Below are 16,597 nucleotides of genomic sequence, written 5' to 3'. Positions count from 1 at the left end.
CTCCAGCGTATCCCCAAGAAAGTGCAGAGAACTGATGTGTTCGCATACAATTAGACACACACACACACACACACACACACACACACACACACACACACAGGAAAACACACGGGAAACCCTTTGTCTGCTTTGATGGTAGAATTTCCTGTGCCTAATCTGCCATCTGCTCCGTCTCTCCTGGCTTCTGCCAAGGGGAAGCCAGGAGAATATGGAGACTTGCGACGCGAAAGAGGCAAAGAAAATAAATTTTTCAGACGATGCAAAAATGGCTGGTGTTCTTCTTTCAGCTTAAAAAGAGCTGCAATCGAAAGGAGTGTAATGAAAGCTGTTTACTGGCTTTGTTACCTGCCTGCCTCCAGACAGCCGCTGTTACACCCTGGTGATTATCCTGATTAAGAGTGGCACCTCCAGCAGCCGAGGGTGGCGGGTGGGGTGGGGGACTCTTGTGGGTTTTTCTAATTTTAGAGGCTCGTAGAAGAACTCCGCGACTGGGCCAGCCCATCCTGCAAAAAAAAAACAAAAAACACACACCATGGTTTGCTTTGCAAGCCATAGTTAGCGGGGTGTCAGCCAGGGTATGTGAGAATGACCCTGGGAGACAGGAGGAAGAGTTGCAGACGAGCAACCGATGTGCAAACGCTTGGCAGAAGGAGAGGGAAGTGGGAAGCCTTTCGGAAGAGACACCCCCCTAGTTTTTCAGAGAGTAAAAGGAGAGGAGGGGAGACAAAAAAAAATCCTTCGGTTTTGCAAGATTCTGATGATATAATTTTACAATAACGAGGGAAGCTAGGACTCCTTTTTTGGGCGTCCCATCTTCCCAGAGTCTGCATCATCCGTGGTTAATACAGCAGAGCGGGTTTGAAGGACCGTGCATGCTGTGGCATGGGGCAGAGGGCAATCCCGTCCTTCAGAAATGTTGCTCAGGGGGGCACTTGCCTTACCCTCGTGTGCCTGCTTGTGTTCCTCTGCCCATTTTGAGCCCCTTCCTTTGGGAGGGAGGAAGGTAGAGCTTGGCAAGTGTGTTCTGGGTCCCGCCACGAAACTATGAGTGACAACAAACATTGTGCCAATGTGGGTGTCCGGTTATGCAGTGTTTCTCAAGCCTCAGCCACTTTTAAGACGGGCAGACTTCAACTCCCAGAATCCCTCAGCCAGCATGCCTAGTCAGTATAGCCAGGGGTAGACGGTGAAGATTGGGATTCAGCAGCCTCTGAACAGCCTCCCCCCTTCATCGCCTTTCTTGTAACTAGGACGGCAGGGTTTCTGAAAGACTTGTCTGTGACTGGCAGCAAATCAACAGGTGAAGCTTTCCCTGTTGACTTCCACTTGTGGGGCTTCTGCATAGAATATCTCCTGTCAAAAGCGATGCAGTTCTCGCCAATTTTCGTGAGAACATTTTAGGTAAGGACAAAAATGATCACCGGGTGGTACACTTTCCATTCATTTCCTATTGAATGGAGCTTTTGTTGCTTCACCGAGTGGTATATTTTCCACTTTTACTTCCTATTAAATGGAGCCTTGTGGCCAATCTAGCACTGACCTGACCAAATTTGGTGTAAACATGTTTAACCACCGAGAAACTTTTCATGTTCCTTAACCAAAACCTCTTCTTTGCCTCCTAGGCTACAGAGTCCTGGCAGTAGAGCTGATCTCTAAAAACATCAGTCCGGTGGTGGAAGAATTTCAACGTAAGTGTGGGGCGAACGGAAGAGCACTACCAAATCCTAGTTTGTCTCTGGCTTGGCATCCTCATTCCACATTGGCTGGAAGCGGTGGAGGTTGAAATCCAGTGCATCAGGAAGACACAACCTTGTTCTGTATCTCCGCTTCGCCTTGTGACCTCTGTTGTGTGTCTTTGCAGAGGCCGAACTGTCCTGCATTATTTCTGCCACCAAAACGGCGAATCCTAGAATCGAATGGAAGAAAATTGCCGGCCGAGGTACAACGTATGTGTATTTCGACGGCAAGATGCAAGGTAGGAAGCTTCTGGGGCCTTTCTCTATCGCAAGGGTCCCCAACCCCTGTTTCGTGGACCGGCATCGGTCCACGGCATGTCAGAAACTGGGCCATGCAAACAAGCAAAGCCCCATCCGTGAGATGCAGGCAGCACACAAAAGCACACCCCCTCCTGTCCGTGGAAAAACCTCTTGTCTACGGAACCGGTCCCTGGTGCCCAAAAGGTTGGGGGCCGCTGCTCTAGGCAGGGGTAGGCAACCTTGGCTCTTTTATGACGTGTGGACTTCAACTCCCAGAATTCCACACGTCATAAAAGAGCCAAGGTTGCCTATCCCTGCTCTAGAGCACCAACCTTGCAAACTCTCAGCTTTCCTCTTTCCGCTATGTATTCAAAATAGACAGTGCTTAATATTTATATGTGTGTACAACTGCAACGATTCATTTAACCGCTGTGGTGAGAAAGGCCGCAAAATGGGTTGAAACTCACTTAGTAACGGAATTTGGACTCTGTGGTAGTCGTAAGTCAAGGACTAGCTGACTGCTAGGGTCTTCAGGCTGTAATCTCCTCTGCTTCTCCTCCACCCTTAGGAGAATGGGCAAACCGGGCCCAGCTCAGCAGTAGGACCTCGCTGACCATTTACAATGTCACCCGAGCCGACAAAGGCATCTACCGGTGTGAGGTCGTAGCTCCCGACGACGCCAATCTCGGCGCAGAGATCAACGTTAACCTGACCATTCACGGTGGGTTTCTCGATAAACTGGGATTAAGCATGTAGGCCATGCCGGTTTGCCTTGTACAGGAATCCATGGTGGAAAGCCAGTCTTTAAGTGTGTGTCTGTGTGTGTGTGTGTGTGTGTGTGTGTGTGTGTGTGTGTGTGTGTGTGTGTGTGTGAGAGAGAGAGAGAGAGAGAGAGAGAGAGAGAGAGAGAGAGAGAGAGTCTTAACTACAAACAAGGTTTGTTCCAACAGCCTTCTTTCGAGGTGAACTATAGTAATTGCTTCCTTAGCATCCCAAGACTTGGTCTTGTGCTCTTTCTCTTCCTTTTTTGTACTTGTGTGTTCATGTACACACAGGGTCCTGGTCCCTAGAAAGGGGGTACATGATTACGTACACGTGGCTCCTTTATGGAAAGTCAGGTCTTCTGTTGTTTTCACTGCTGCCTGCTCTCGAGTAGCACACCCTCTCCAACAACTGAGGGGGGTGGGGGGAGGTGGATCCCATCCTTTACTTGGACTCTTTAGATCAGGGATCCCCAACCCCTGGGCCATATAGCCCACTACCAGGCCGTGGCCTATTTGCAACCAGGCCCCGGGCTGGAGCACACTCGCAGGAGCGGCAGGCCAGACTTACATAGTTGAGCTGTGTGTACATGCTTATGCGCACTGGTCTGCTGCTCGCACGAGTTGAGTTGTGCACGTGTGTGTGCCAGCCCGCTGCTCACACAGCCCAGTTCCTCTCTTCCCCCACTGCCCAGCTGGGCCGCCAAGCCCCAAATGTTGGAGACCGCTGCTTTAGATCATGGACTTTCCAAAGCTTTGTGTGTAGGTCCTTTGCGCTGTGTAGCTTTTCCTACTGAAGCAGACTAATAACGTGACCAACTGGTGCCTCGTGAGATTAATATAATACAGCCAGGCTTGTCCTGCAAATCCTTTATCCGTCCAGCTGGATGTCTTAACGTCCAGGCTATGAATGAGTGATGATGAATACTCCGCTCCTAGTAGGAAGAGCGTTCTAATTTTCCCTGGCTGAGAGTAATTTTACCTTCTGGTTTTTCTTTCCTGAGATTGCAGACTGTTGAATAGGAAATTTTCACGAAGGTATGAGTGTGGCTCTGTGTACGGTAAATCGTAGTTGGGTTGATCTGCATGAGCAAAGAGAAGCTGCCAAGCTGCCTTCAACCCAGATACAATCCTACATGCCTGAAAGATTTTGGCAGGATGTGACTCTGCTTTCTCTGACTGTTGCTCCTTCGTGGCACCTGGAGCAACGATTCTGGGTTTATGATGAACTCTGTTTTCACCAGCTTGAGAACAAAGCTGCCATTTGGCAATGGCCTGTTTCGCAGCCCACCAGAATTTGCTACAAATCACAAACTCGGGATCTGTCCAAAGGCGAGACTTGGAGACAGTGGGATTCAATGATCCTGGCAGTGTAGAGGAGATAGGAGAATGTAGCATGTGAAATGCAAGGCTGAGCACCCATTTCTTGCTGCTTGCATCTCTTGCATTAAACCATGGTTTCACGGGATGTGTGGATAAGCCTGGCAGGCTGAATGTGGCAAGAGCATGCTTCTTAGCAACCTATGTCCCAACGCCCGCTCCTCGCAGCTGACGGATCTAGCAGATCACGTGCTTTGAGGGCCATCTTGACACGATCCCTAGGACTGTTCATTGCTCAGTGTGAGACAGGCAGCTTTGATTGCGTTCCCTAGAAACGAAAGGCAAAAATCTGCTTCAAATACAGATGTACATATTCCATAGCATGTATGATACGGTTGAATTGCTGACTTTCCCAAATGCCTTTTCCCAAAGCTGGCTCAGAATTACTGTAGTGCTTGACTTATGACTGTAACGGAGGCCGGAATTTCTGTCGTGAAGTCGTGACAGTCGTAAGTCGAAGCCTCCACGCGACTGGACCCGTTTTTACGACCTTTCTTGCAGGAGTCAATTTTGGCCCGGTCGTAACTTGGAATGGTTACTAAGTGGGTGGATGTTAAGCGAGGACTAACTGTAGTCCTCTCTGTTCCACACCAAAGAACGCAAAAACTGAGAGTGGATGATGCTGGAAATTATCCTCCGGTCTGATGCACACCCTCTTCTGCCATTTTCCCTGCAGTCAAACCAGTGGCCCCCAAGTGTCGGGTGCCCCCCTCTGTCCCCGTGGGAAAACCCGCCACCCTCTATTGCCAAGAAAAAGAAGGATTCCCAGAGCCAACCTACAGCTGGTACCGTAATGATGAAACGTTGCCACTGGATTCCAAAGCCAGCACTAAGTTCCAGAATTCTTCCTTTACGGTGAACCCCAAAACTGGCATGTTGGTAAGTCTGGGGGCGAGAACAAGGAGAAGCAGGGTGGATGTCCTAACTTGGAGAAGGATTTGGAAGAGATTACTTTAATTCAGCTGGGTTTTCCCCTATTTGGTGTTTTTTTTAATTAGTTATTATTAGTGTGGGGTCCTTGGTGCTCTCTGAGCTTGGTTGCAGATATTTCATTGCCCAATTAGGTAGCCTCATCAGCGCTAGAAAGGAGTGGGATGTGTGGAGAGGAGGAGGAGGAGGACAACAACAACTACTGTGGGGTCCTTGGTGCTCTCTGAGCTTGGTTGTTTTCTTGCAGACTTTTCATTGCCTGACTAGGTAACGTCATCAGCACTAGAAAAGAGTGGGGTGTGTGGAGAAGAGGAGGAGGAGAGGACAATGACTGTGGGGTCCTTGGTGTTCTCTGAGTTCAGTTGTTTTCTTGCAAAAGTTTCTCTACCCAACTAGGTAGAATCATCCACGCTAGAAGCGAGTAAGGCTTGCTCTCTGTTTATATACAAGTCCAATCAAGGACCCCCCCAGAACACCCCCACCAACACTGACAGGGCAAACCACTTAGTATATAAAAAGACCGCAAACCCATCTCCTCCTAGCACTGATGGAAGTGAATACCTAGTTGGGTCATGAAACGTCTGCAAGAAAAGAAGGGGACACCCAGGATCCCAGTCATTGTTGTCCTCCTCGTCCTCCTTCTCCTCCACTGCAGACCCACCCTCCCTTCTAGCATGGATGAGGTGACCTAGTCGGACAGTGAAACGTCTGCAAGAAAACAGCCAAGCCCAGAGAGCGCTAAGGACCCCTCCTTTCAACCCTGAACCACCAATGTCCTCCTCTGACGATCAGACTGTTGCCTTTGGCTGAAGCTTTTTATTTAAGTTTCTAACCAACCAACGGTGCAGGTAGGGGAGGAGGAAGACCACCTCTGCGGTTCAAAAAAACAACAACCCAACAACAACTTTGCAATTCCGATGGGGAAGAATATTATGGCCAGGACTGGCTTATATCTACGACCCTGTCCAGTGAATCAAAAGCCTACCCTTTATGAGCGTTCAATTCCAAACGGCAGAGAATCAGAAAAGGCCGGGCAAGGAGGAAGAGATGATATATATATATATATATATTTCAAATATATATATATATTTCAACTGTTCTTTCCTTTGTTTCTTTTTCCACAAGCAAAGCTGGTTTCTTTCCCATCCTTCCTTTTTTAAAAAAAAAATAATCACAGGAAGCTTGCAAACTTGCAGCACACGCACTTCCTTCCCAAGCCATGCTCCAGAATGGCATGGTTTCCTGCAGGTGGGGGCCTTTGGGTGGGAACTGAAACTCTCCAAGCGCAGGCGGGGGGGAAACTCACCTCGATTCTCCTTTGCGCACAGGCCTTTACCGAAGTCCAGAAAGGAGACTCCGGTCGCTACAGCTGCAGAGCCAAGAACGTCGTGGGCGAAGCCTGGTGCGAAGGGATAGAGATGGAAGTCTGTGAGTAGCAGGGCGAGGGTCTCGCATCAGAGGGTGGGATGATGGGCAGGGTTCTGTTCAGCTCGCAATCTTTTTTCTTTCTTTCTTTCTTCTTTCTTTCTTTCTTCCCTTCCTTTCCTTTCCTTTCCTTTCCTTTCCTTTCCTTTCCTTTCCTTCCTTTCCTTCATTTTTCCTTGCCCCTTCCTTCCTTCTTTCCTTCCTCTCTCTTTCTTTCTTTCTTTCTTTCTTTCTTTCTTTCTTTCTTTCTTTCTTTCTTTTTCTCTTTTTCTTTCTTTCTTTCTTTCTTTCTTTCTTTCTTTCTTTCTTTCTTTCTTTCTTTCTTTCTTCTTCTTTTTCTTTCTTTCTTTCTTTCTTTCTTTCCCATCCATCTCGTATCCAATGACTAAGACTTTCTTCTGGAGATAGGTGCTTTGAGTGGTAGTCAGGACCATGAAGTCAGAATACCCTAGTTCAGGGCACATAGCAATGGGGATAGGTCAGCTGAGGACCCCTTTTCTTTCTGCAGATGACCTCAATATTGTTGGGATCGTGATCGGCGTATTGGTGGTGCTGGTCGTTCTGTCCCTGACTACAGTGGGGATCTGCTGTGCCTACAGGAACGGTTTCTTTGTCCACAACAAACAAAATGGAAACAGGTAACAACTTAATTGTCAAGCGCTGGGCTTATGAACAAAAAGGAAATACATGTGCACATAGCAGGATATAATATTTCTTTTGTGCTACTCATAATAAAAAGGAAAAAGGGACAAAAAAGAGAAGAGACATGGCCAGTGGCAAATCATGTTATAAACAGAATCATTCCAAAAATGTTGACTATGTTGCTCAGAAATCTTCTTTTCCTGAGCAAGGGTTTCCCCCCCCTTTCCCCCCCATCCTTCTTTGGTAGAAAAGCACTGGAGGCTATTCAGAAGTGGCTAGAAATGCAACTTAGAGAAAGAAATTCAGTCTAGCTGGAAGGGTTTTCAAAAGAGGCAGGATTGGATGTCATTAATGTTACATTTCTGTAGAAAGTTTAGGCAGGATGATAGAAAGCCGAGGAAAATTTTTCACCAGAATACTTATGTCACTTTAGCAGCGCTGGGCCAGGTTTAAATGTTGGCCCTTGCAAAATAAATTAGGGCAATAGCACTTAGCCTTATATACCGCTTCACCGTGCTTTACAGCCCTCTCTAAGCGGATTAGAGAGTCAGAATAAATTGCCCTCAATAATCCGGGTCCTCATTTTACCGACCTCGGAAGGATGGAAGGCTGAGTCAACCTTGAGTTGGTCAGGATCGAACTCCTGGCAGTGGGCAGAATTAGCCTACAATACTGAATGAATGAATAAACAAACAAAAAAATAGATAGATAGATAGATAGATAGATAGATAGATAGATAGATAGATAGATAGATAGATAGATAGATAGATAGATAGATAGATAGTTGTAAAATGGCTGAGTTTACTGGCATTGGCCAAGCAACCTGGATCCCCAAATTTCCTCTTTTCTTGTATCTCTCTGCTGGATGAAAGAAAACGAGACTTGTCCATTACACCAGCAGCCTTAAGCAGCAAATCCAATGCAACAGATGGCTTCAGAATTAGCCCTAAAAGGAAATAACTCACCAGGAAGGGGAAAAGCATGCTAACACCAGCAAGGAGAGATAACTTTTTTTTTAAGTTATTCAGCTGACTCAGGCTTTGAAGCTGGTGGTTCTCTGAGATCTTCCATCTTCTCTCGGAAAAACTGAAATTGCAAGGATTTCCCTTTTGCATTGTCTTCCTCTGTAACTTTAGCACACAAGAGACTCCAAAATCACATGTGGGAAACCTTGATTTTAATGTTCATTCAGTGGCTCTCAGCAAATTCGTCTGGATGTCCTTTGCATATTTTATGTACATCATGCACATTTTTACGTATTTGATGTACATCTTTGATGTGGTTTTTGCCTTGATGACACATATTTTATGCACATGTAGACTCGTGTTTGGCTTCCACTCACCCCTTTTCTCCCTTAGTCCATTAAATAAAAGGATTTTTTGTAATTGATTTTAACACAATAGAACCAAAGTTGAAAGGAACTGTTTAGGGATGTCCAACCTTGGCAACTTTAAGACATGTGGACTTAGAATTAGTTGGCTGGGGAATTTTGGGAGTGGACGTCCACAGGTCTTAAATGTTGCCAAGGATACCTCTGGTTTATATCATGGAATTCAACTGATCCTGATTGGAACAGGGGAAACCATGCCTTCTTAAACTGCAAAGAGTTACTTTTTACCAAATGATCAAGCTGTTGTAGGTACAGGTCTGCAAATGGCTCATGCCTATCCACAAGAATCTATCAAGTAATGGCCAGCATGACATTGGCGCTAGATACGAGTTAACAGAATTCAGAAGGGTGTGGATTTAGACCATTTGTGGGAACGTAAGGATTTTAGGCAGATTCCTCTCTTGACTCCACCCCCAGGCTCTGCCTGTCCTTCTCCTACAAAGGAAGAGATAGACTTGTAGTCTTTAAATGATGTGGTCCAACTAAACATTGCCTTCCCTTCCCAGCTACAAGACTCCAGCAAAGCCAGATGGCGTGAACTATATTCACACAGATGAGGAGGTAAGGGGGTCTTCTTAGACCAAAGGGCATTGAAGGCATTCACAAGAATGACTATCTTCTCCTCCCCGTCCCAAGAAAATAAAGACCTATGCCAGAGCCCAATGTTAACAGATGGTTACAACTTCATTTCTTTGGGGATAAATGTTGGATAAGATTTGGGGGCATGTTGCCCTTATGTGTTTGTTTCTGCTGAAGGACCTCTCTGTAATTCTCACAAAGAATAGGCAGGAGATGCAGCTGCTTTAACAAGTGGCAGACAGTTGCTGCATTCAGGTCTCCCCTTCTCCAAAATACCTTTTGGGAATCAGATCCAAAGCACTGCTCAGCTTAACTAAGGATGCAGCTTACCTGGGAAGATTCGTGAAGGACCCACTATTCCTATCCAAGATTGCTAATTAACCCCACCTCTGTTCTGAGTCCAAAGGAAGAAGAATCTAGGAGTGCCCAAGGAAGGAACCAGGGCCGAGACCTTGGTCGGGGTTCAAACATTGGTCTATGGCTTGGTTTGCTTAACCGTAGATACCCAACCAAAAAGAGGCTATTGATGGAAGATAATATTTGTAGCTCAGGGTTGATCTCCGGGGGTCCTTGGCGCTCTCTGAGCTTGGTTGTTTTCTTGCAGACATTTCATGACCCAACTAGCTAACATCATCAGTGCTAAAAAGGGAGGAGTAATTTCTCTCTGTTTATATACAAGTTCTTTCTAGCACTGATGATGTTATCAAGCTGGGTAATGAAACATCTGCAAGAAAACAAAAGAGAACCCAAAGACTCCACAGGTGCAGCCCTCCTAAGGAGAGACTGGACAGTCCCCTTCTCTGAGATGGTATAGGTTCCCCTGCTTGAGCAGGGGGCTGGACTAGAAGACCTCCAAGGTCCCCTCCAGCTCTATTCTATTCCTCCTAATCCTCTTCCCTTTTTTCTTTCTCCTCCACAAACCCCACTCCCTTGCGACACTAATAATGTTATCTAGTTGGATAATCCAACATCTGCAAGGAAACCACCAAGCTCTGAGAGGTGCCCCACAAGAAGAGGGTATATTGAATTCTTAAAGAGTTTACAAAATGTGACGTTTGGGTTTTACGCTAAAACCAAACCTGCTTCAGAAGGGTTGGGTGCAATGGGTCAACCCAAGCAGAATTTACAAAAGAGCATTTGTGGTTCCCTCCAGAGATGCTGGAAAAATTGAAAACCCCCCAGCCTTCTTGGCCGTTGACTAAGCAAGTTGCGTCTGTCGACAGTTGTTCGGGGACACCTCTTGAACTTCTTTTCATTCCAGAAGAGTTTGGTTTAATTTGGGCCAAAGCAGAGGAGAGAGGTACACACAAACGCACTCCCCCCCCCCCGCCTTAACAAGCTGTGCTGTGTGTCTTTGCTGCAGGGTGACTTTAGACACAAGTCCTCCTTTGTGATATGAAACGGCAGAGACACTTGGATTTGGCCCGGCAGCGAGAGCGGAGTGCAGAAAACCTTTCTCTCCAACTCCTCCTTGCGCAAGACGCGACCGCTGATATGTGTGTGTGTGTGTGTGAACGTGACCCTTTTTTTACTCCTTTCTAAAACATTTACAGGCACCCGGGTGCAATGGCCCGTGGCTGGTTTTATTTTTATTTTTTAAACTCTTTTGTTGTTGCCAAAGTCAAACCCTGGTTTTTTAACTGCCAAACTGCCATCTTCCACTCGAGAAGCGACCATCGCCAACCCCGTAAGTCTCTCCCCGGTGGAGAAACTTCAACCTTTGGCAGGAGAAAAATTGCTTCTGTGAAAATCTCTGGGGATCTACTACTACACCAACGTAGCATCAAAAACAAACTTCTGCTCCAGTCTAGTCTGCTCTGATGCCCTTTCCCAGGCCAGGCTCTGCATTCCAAGCATCTCTTTGGGTTGCTAAGCAACAGCGTACAACAAGAACAACCAACCAACACAACGAAAAGCCAAACCTCCTGACTTTTTGAACTACGGTTCCCAGGACCGAAGACTGAATTTTTCTACTGTTCCTCTTCTTGCATTTGTAGAATTCTGCAGTCTAATTATTTTTCTCTCTCTTTTTTTGGGGTGGGGGCTTTTTTGTTGTTGGTTTTTTTTTGGCAAAGATGTATTTTGATTACTTTTTTTGTTTTATTTAAAATGTAAATAGGTTGGTAGGCCAAATGGTGTTAATTGTAATAATGTAGTGACTTTGCAGGGTTTCCGGTTCATGTTTTCCACTACTGATTCCAGCCATATCAGTATTAAGCGAAAGTGCAACATATGCCGTGGGGCAAAACACTTTATTCCTTTCATGGGGTAGGTCATTTAATCTCCCCCCTGCAGAAAACTAGGAGAACGATCAAAAGACTTGTCCAACTAGTAGCAAGGACATAAAGGGAAGGCCTTGAAGGTGTCTTGAATTATTTTGTAAGTGGTAGGCATCTGACGATACGATAAGATGCCCAAATTCATTTGAAGGGTGCTCAAAAAAGTTACTGAGTTCTACATTTTGGATGGGCCCTTTAGGTCCTGGGAAGGCTATAAAACCTTACAGGAGTTGTCAAAGGAAACTCCGTGATTTAGCCAGCCCAAAATGGAGGAAACTCTGACCTTTTCGACAATTCCACTCGGGAAAACAGTTACCTTGTCCATTGAAGAAAAAGGGGAAAAAGAGGATGGAGTGTAGTTAAATCTGCAGTTCCCTCTTTAATTTTTCTGTTCAGGTAAGCATGGGAGCTGCCAACTTATCTGGCTCCTAAGCAACTCCTAGCAATTCCCACAGCAGCCGCCATGACCTCTGATCTACAGCAGAAGTAGCGAACTTTGGCAACTTTAAGCATTGTGGACTTCGGTTCCCAGAATTCCCTAGCCAGTCATGCATGGCTGGCTGGGCAATTCTGGGAGTTGAAGTCCACAGGTCTTAAAAATTGCCAAGGTTGGATACCTTTGTTTTACAGCAAGGATCTTACGATTTGCTGTGTTGGAAAAAGCAACTTTTTTCTCCCCAGAACGCAGTATTTTTTAAAGGATGTCTTTTTCAGCCTCCAAGTTCATAGTCTTAATTCTGAACGGAGACAGTATTTTTTTTTTATTACCTACGAAGATGTAGGACTGGGTTTGTTGATCTTCTGTATTAACCTGCCTTAGAATAGCCAACATAATTGGATTGGCTTGCTTTCTCTCTTTTTAAGGAATTTGAGAAGACGTTGGTGCATTTCATTTCTGTCTAACAGTTTTAAATTCCAAGGGTAAAGTGGCACTAAATTTAAGGCGGGGGAGGGGATGTCACAATGCGCCCCAATCCAGCCAACCTGGTTTGATTTTTAACCGTGGCTACCTCGGCATTTGACCAAAGCAAGGTGTTTATCCACTGCCAATTTTTTCTTTCTTTCTGCCTGTCAACTTTTATTTATGATCAGATGAGGTTGCCTTCCAGATCAAAATGGCTTTCCCTTCTGCCTTAGTATGTTCACTAACCCTTTTCCAATGCTGCCTGTCTGACACCCGAAAGCAAGGAGAAAATCCTTGAATATTTAGTTGAGAACGAAAAATCGATACCGCTTGTCTTCAGGATATATCTACACCAAAGGTGTCCAGCCTTGGCCATTTTAAGGCTTGTGGACTTCAACTCCCAGAATTCCCCAGCCAGCATGGGGAATGGCTGGGGAATTCTAGGAGCTGAAGTACACAAGTTCTTCAAGTCACCAAGGTTGGACACCTTGGCCTACACGGTTACACTCGTAACCTGGATTAATAGGTAGGGCTGACCACCAAGGACAGATTAGAAATCAAAGGAGACTGAATCTAATAGTTGGACCATCCACTTTGCAAAACTTAAGTTTTGCACGCTAGAGAGCAGGTTCGAGGAATTTTGATTCTCGGTAGGCTTTGGCAGGTACAAAATTTAGTTGACCAGCAGGATTAGGGCCTCTAGGCGTGGTTTTTGGGGCCAGGCTGATGTTGAGGTCAACTCAACTTGAGCTGCAGCATGATCTTCCCATTTTGCTGTTCAACTCTCCAGTTCCACCCAATGCCAAGTATGATAAGAGTGACAGAATATGTTAGAAGAGTTATCTATTCCTGAAGCACCTAAGATCCTAGGTCAGAGGTGAGTTAGGCTGGGAGTTGTCACGCAACTTTGTTGAGAATGAAGTGGATGGGGACTGCTCGGCATATAGTTAATGTATCACCTATGGGGAAGATTCCTCAGGGTTTGAAACACCAATTCGCTACCTGCAGAGATTTTTCCGCAGCAACTTAAACAACATTGGTGATTTAAGGTAGTATAATCTGTCATTCAAACCCTCAATCTGTGCCAGATTGGCATGGCTCATTAACGTATTTGTTACTTTAAGGAACGGGGTGATCCAGATCCTAGAAAGGATTATTAGTGGTATGGGATGCGTCAATTAAAATTTCTTCCACCAAAGTCAGGTCAGTTAATCCTGGTTAAATTTGTAACGGGCACAAATGCTTCAGAGTGACTTCTTAAAAAGCGGTCGTCTTGGGCTAGCTAAAAACTCTTTCCAAAGACTTAAGAATCTTTTGGGTCTCAAAAATACACCAGTGGAATCTCTCTTAAGAAACAGGTCTCCACAAAACGCATGGTAAATACTTGATCAGTTTGTACTAATGAATTGCATAAAACTTTGCGGAGAATGTTTTACATATATGTATGTATGTATGTAGTGAGGTCCCCTGCGTGGGGGTTACAGCTGCAGGGTTGCTTTGGATGCACATGGCTGAAGTTTAGTTATTCCTGCAGCTGCCTAGTACGGTTAAATCCTCAACATATGACCACAGAGTTATGGTTGCTAAGCAAGGCGGTTAAGCAGGTCAACCCCTGATTTTATGACTTCTTTTTTGCCACAGTTGTTAAGCAAATCACTGCATTTGTTAAGTGAATCCAGTTCCTCTCTCGTCCCCCCCCAGACACACTTTGACTTTGCTTGTCAGAAGCTGGCTGGGAAAGTTGTGAATGGCGATCACATGAGCCCAGGAATTGCAACTGTTTAAGTACATGTCAGTTGCCAAGTAGCTGTTTTTTTATCACGTGACTCTGGGGAAGCTGCGACAGTTGCTCTTTGTAAGAACCGGTCATAAGCCACTTTTCCCAGTGCTGTTGTCACGTCAAATGGTCAGTAAGTGAGTGATTGTAAGATAAGGACTCCCTTGTGCTTACGTTCTTCTCCTTGTCTTCAGCACAGGCTCCTGGACAGTAGCTAAGAATGATCAGGGATTTATTCCCAATCCTTGTGGAATGAGAATTAGGACTGGCTAGGAGTTTGAAGCCAGATTGGTACACACACCTAAGGAAAAAAGCACACGCAAGTGAAGTTCATTACTATATCCTGGCATATCAGTTTTAATTGTGTGCTACAGGGGGAGGCTAAAACCGAAGGGTAGCAAGCTCTGATAGGAGAGGAATACCTCCAGGGGAACATCACATCACAAACCTGGATCTGTTTTACCTGGAGCGGGGTGGTGGCCTAAGAGGTGGAGCTCTTGCCTCACAATAAGGAGACACTGAGTTCAATTCTAGGTAGCAGCAGATATTTCTGTCTCTGAGCAGGAAGTGAAAATATCTGCTGTGAACCTCCGCATAGGTGTCAGGAAGGGCATCCAGCCAGCAAACACTCAGCTCCATTCAGTTGCCCTGACTCCACTCCAATGCAAGGGATTACAAGGTTGTTAAAAAGAAGGGGGGGGGGAAAATGCTTCCATCAGCAAATGGGATTTAGATGGACGTTGGTCTATTGTATCTTGCCCTGCCTTCTAATGATACAATGAACAATCTGTGATGGACAGAATGCAGTATGGATGGATGTGGGTGGACGAATGATGGACGGACGGATGGACGGATGAAAGTTAGCAAGTTGCAGGTTACCTACTGATCAAGTGACAGTGCAAGGGAGACATTGTTAAGGCTTTGGGATGAAATGTGTACATTGCTTTTTGAAGAGCATTATGCGCCCTTACAAGTAAGAACTATGGTTGACAACAGTCTATTTTTTTTGTGTCTTGCTGAATTGTTTTTAAAAGGGGGAGAAGCAAAGATTTAAAGACTGTCTCCAGACAGCTACAGTAAATCTTCACAAACTGAAAATTGAGACATTGGGTCAGTTGAGACATGTGTAGGTTGTGAGAGCCCTTTGCTCTTTTCCTTTAAGCAATAAATTCCAGCCAATGGACTCCAGATAACATTTCTCCCACCTCGGTATGATCTGGCCAGTGAAGGTTCAACAAAGACTAAATCTCTCAAGCCAAATCTTTGGTGGTTCTTACGACAAGCTGGTGTGAATAACAAATCTTCAATTTCTCTTAAACTGTTCTTTTGCAACCCGAAGTAGAAGGGAGACTCAAGGCAATCCCCTGAAAGGTTTTCAACCTGTAATGTTAATAAAAAATAAATAAGAATTAGATTCTGGATAAAGGCGTTTTCCTTGGCACGCATTTCTCAACCAGGTCAGTGCATCTGTTCAGTGCGGGAAAACACTCTTTGTATAAAGCAATTCCCCCCCCCAAAAAATTCCTGTTTCACGTACCGATATTCCGCAGAGAATTAGAAAAGGTGTGGGTTGGCTTCCAAAAGACGGTTTTAGAATCTTCCTACTTTAAATGTACATTGTATATCCAGAGGTAAAATAAAAATCAAGGGGGAGGGGGAAGTCACGGCTTTTGAGACTAGTATCATTGCTGTCAGCCATGAAACGCTGGCCTCATTCCAATTTAAATACATGCAAAGCGGAATAGAACTGGTGACACCAGGGAGCTTGACAAAATGGCTCTTGAAAGGATTAATCCTAAAGAGCCTATAAAATGTTTGGAACTTAAAAAGATTTCTGAGAGGGAACTCTGAAAGACCAACAAAATAGCAGAGAACGAGAGGCTCAGAGCAGTCTTCCTAAGGCTGGACTAGGGAACTCTGTTCTAGTCTTCCGTACCATCCCTTTCTCTTAAAATTCTTCTAATCGGAGATGAGTTTTTAATAGAAAGCCAGTTCGGTTTAATGATGAAGGCACCAGGCAAAAACCAGGAGATGGTGAGTTCTAGTCCTGCCTTAGGCATGAAAGCTGATTGGGAGACTGGGCCAGTTACCAGGAGACGGTGAGTTCTAGTCCTGCCTTAGGCATGAAAGCTGATTGGGTGACTTTGGGCCAATCACCAGGAGACCGTGAGTTCTAGACCTGGCTTAAACGTGAAAGCTGACTGGATGACTTTGGGCCAGTTATCAGGAGACCGTGAGTTCTAATCCAACCTTAGGCACGCAAGCTGGGTGACTTTGGACCAATCACCAGGAGATTGTGAGTTCCAGTCCCACCTTAGGCATGGAAAGTAAGCTGGGTGACTTTGGGCCAATCACCAGGAGATTGTGAGTTCTAGTCCCAGCTTACACATGGAAGCCAGCTGGGTGATGGGCCAGTCACTCTCAGCTCATGATGTCAAGCTCAGAGGACAAGCCGGCCAGTCAGTCTGTTCTGTTCCAACCTACAACCACCCCTGTTTGAATGGCAGGGACAACCCGTTTTTATAGTCAACAGGCTGGGAAAAACCAACCAAAT

At 45.5% G+C, this 16,597-nt stretch overlaps 1 protein-coding gene across 1 annotated transcript; it reads left to right on the top strand.

Moving 5' to 3' along the window:
• Nucleotides 1-1,620: 1,620 nt before the first annotated feature.
• Nucleotides 1,621-15,415, top strand: JAM3 (junctional adhesion molecule 3). The gene is made up of 8 exons (XM_081333645.1): nucleotides 1,621-1,688; nucleotides 1,862-1,975; nucleotides 2,545-2,697; nucleotides 4,794-4,996; nucleotides 6,376-6,475; nucleotides 6,981-7,110; nucleotides 9,011-9,065; nucleotides 10,447-15,415. Exons 2-8 carry the CDS (start codon nucleotides 1,969-1,971, stop codon nucleotides 10,480-10,482), a joined length of 684 nt encoding a protein of 227 aa, XP_081189771.1. The 5' UTR covers nucleotides 1,621-1,688; nucleotides 1,862-1,968; the 3' UTR covers nucleotides 10,483-15,415.
• The last annotated feature ends 1,182 nt before the right edge of the window (nucleotides 15,416-16,597 follow it).

This window comes from Vipera berus (assembly GCF_964194415.1).
Source record: "Vipera berus genome assembly, chromosome: 8".
Taxonomy (NCBI): Eukaryota; Metazoa; Chordata; class Lepidosauria; order Squamata; family Viperidae; genus Vipera; species Vipera berus.
The sequence above is the reverse complement of the archived record's forward strand: the minus strand, read 5'-3'. Positions and strand labels throughout refer to the sequence as shown.

Coding starts and splice junctions, on each gene's coding strand:
- JAM3 (XM_081333645.1), top strand. Junction 2,698..4,793: donor CGTTAACCTGACCATTCACG/GTGGGTTTCTCG, acceptor TTTTCCCTGCAG/TCAAACCAGTGGCCCCCAAG. Junction 6,476..6,980: donor AGGGATAGAGATGGAAGTCT/GTGAGTAGCAGG, acceptor TTCTTTCTGCAG/ATGACCTCAATATTGTTGGG.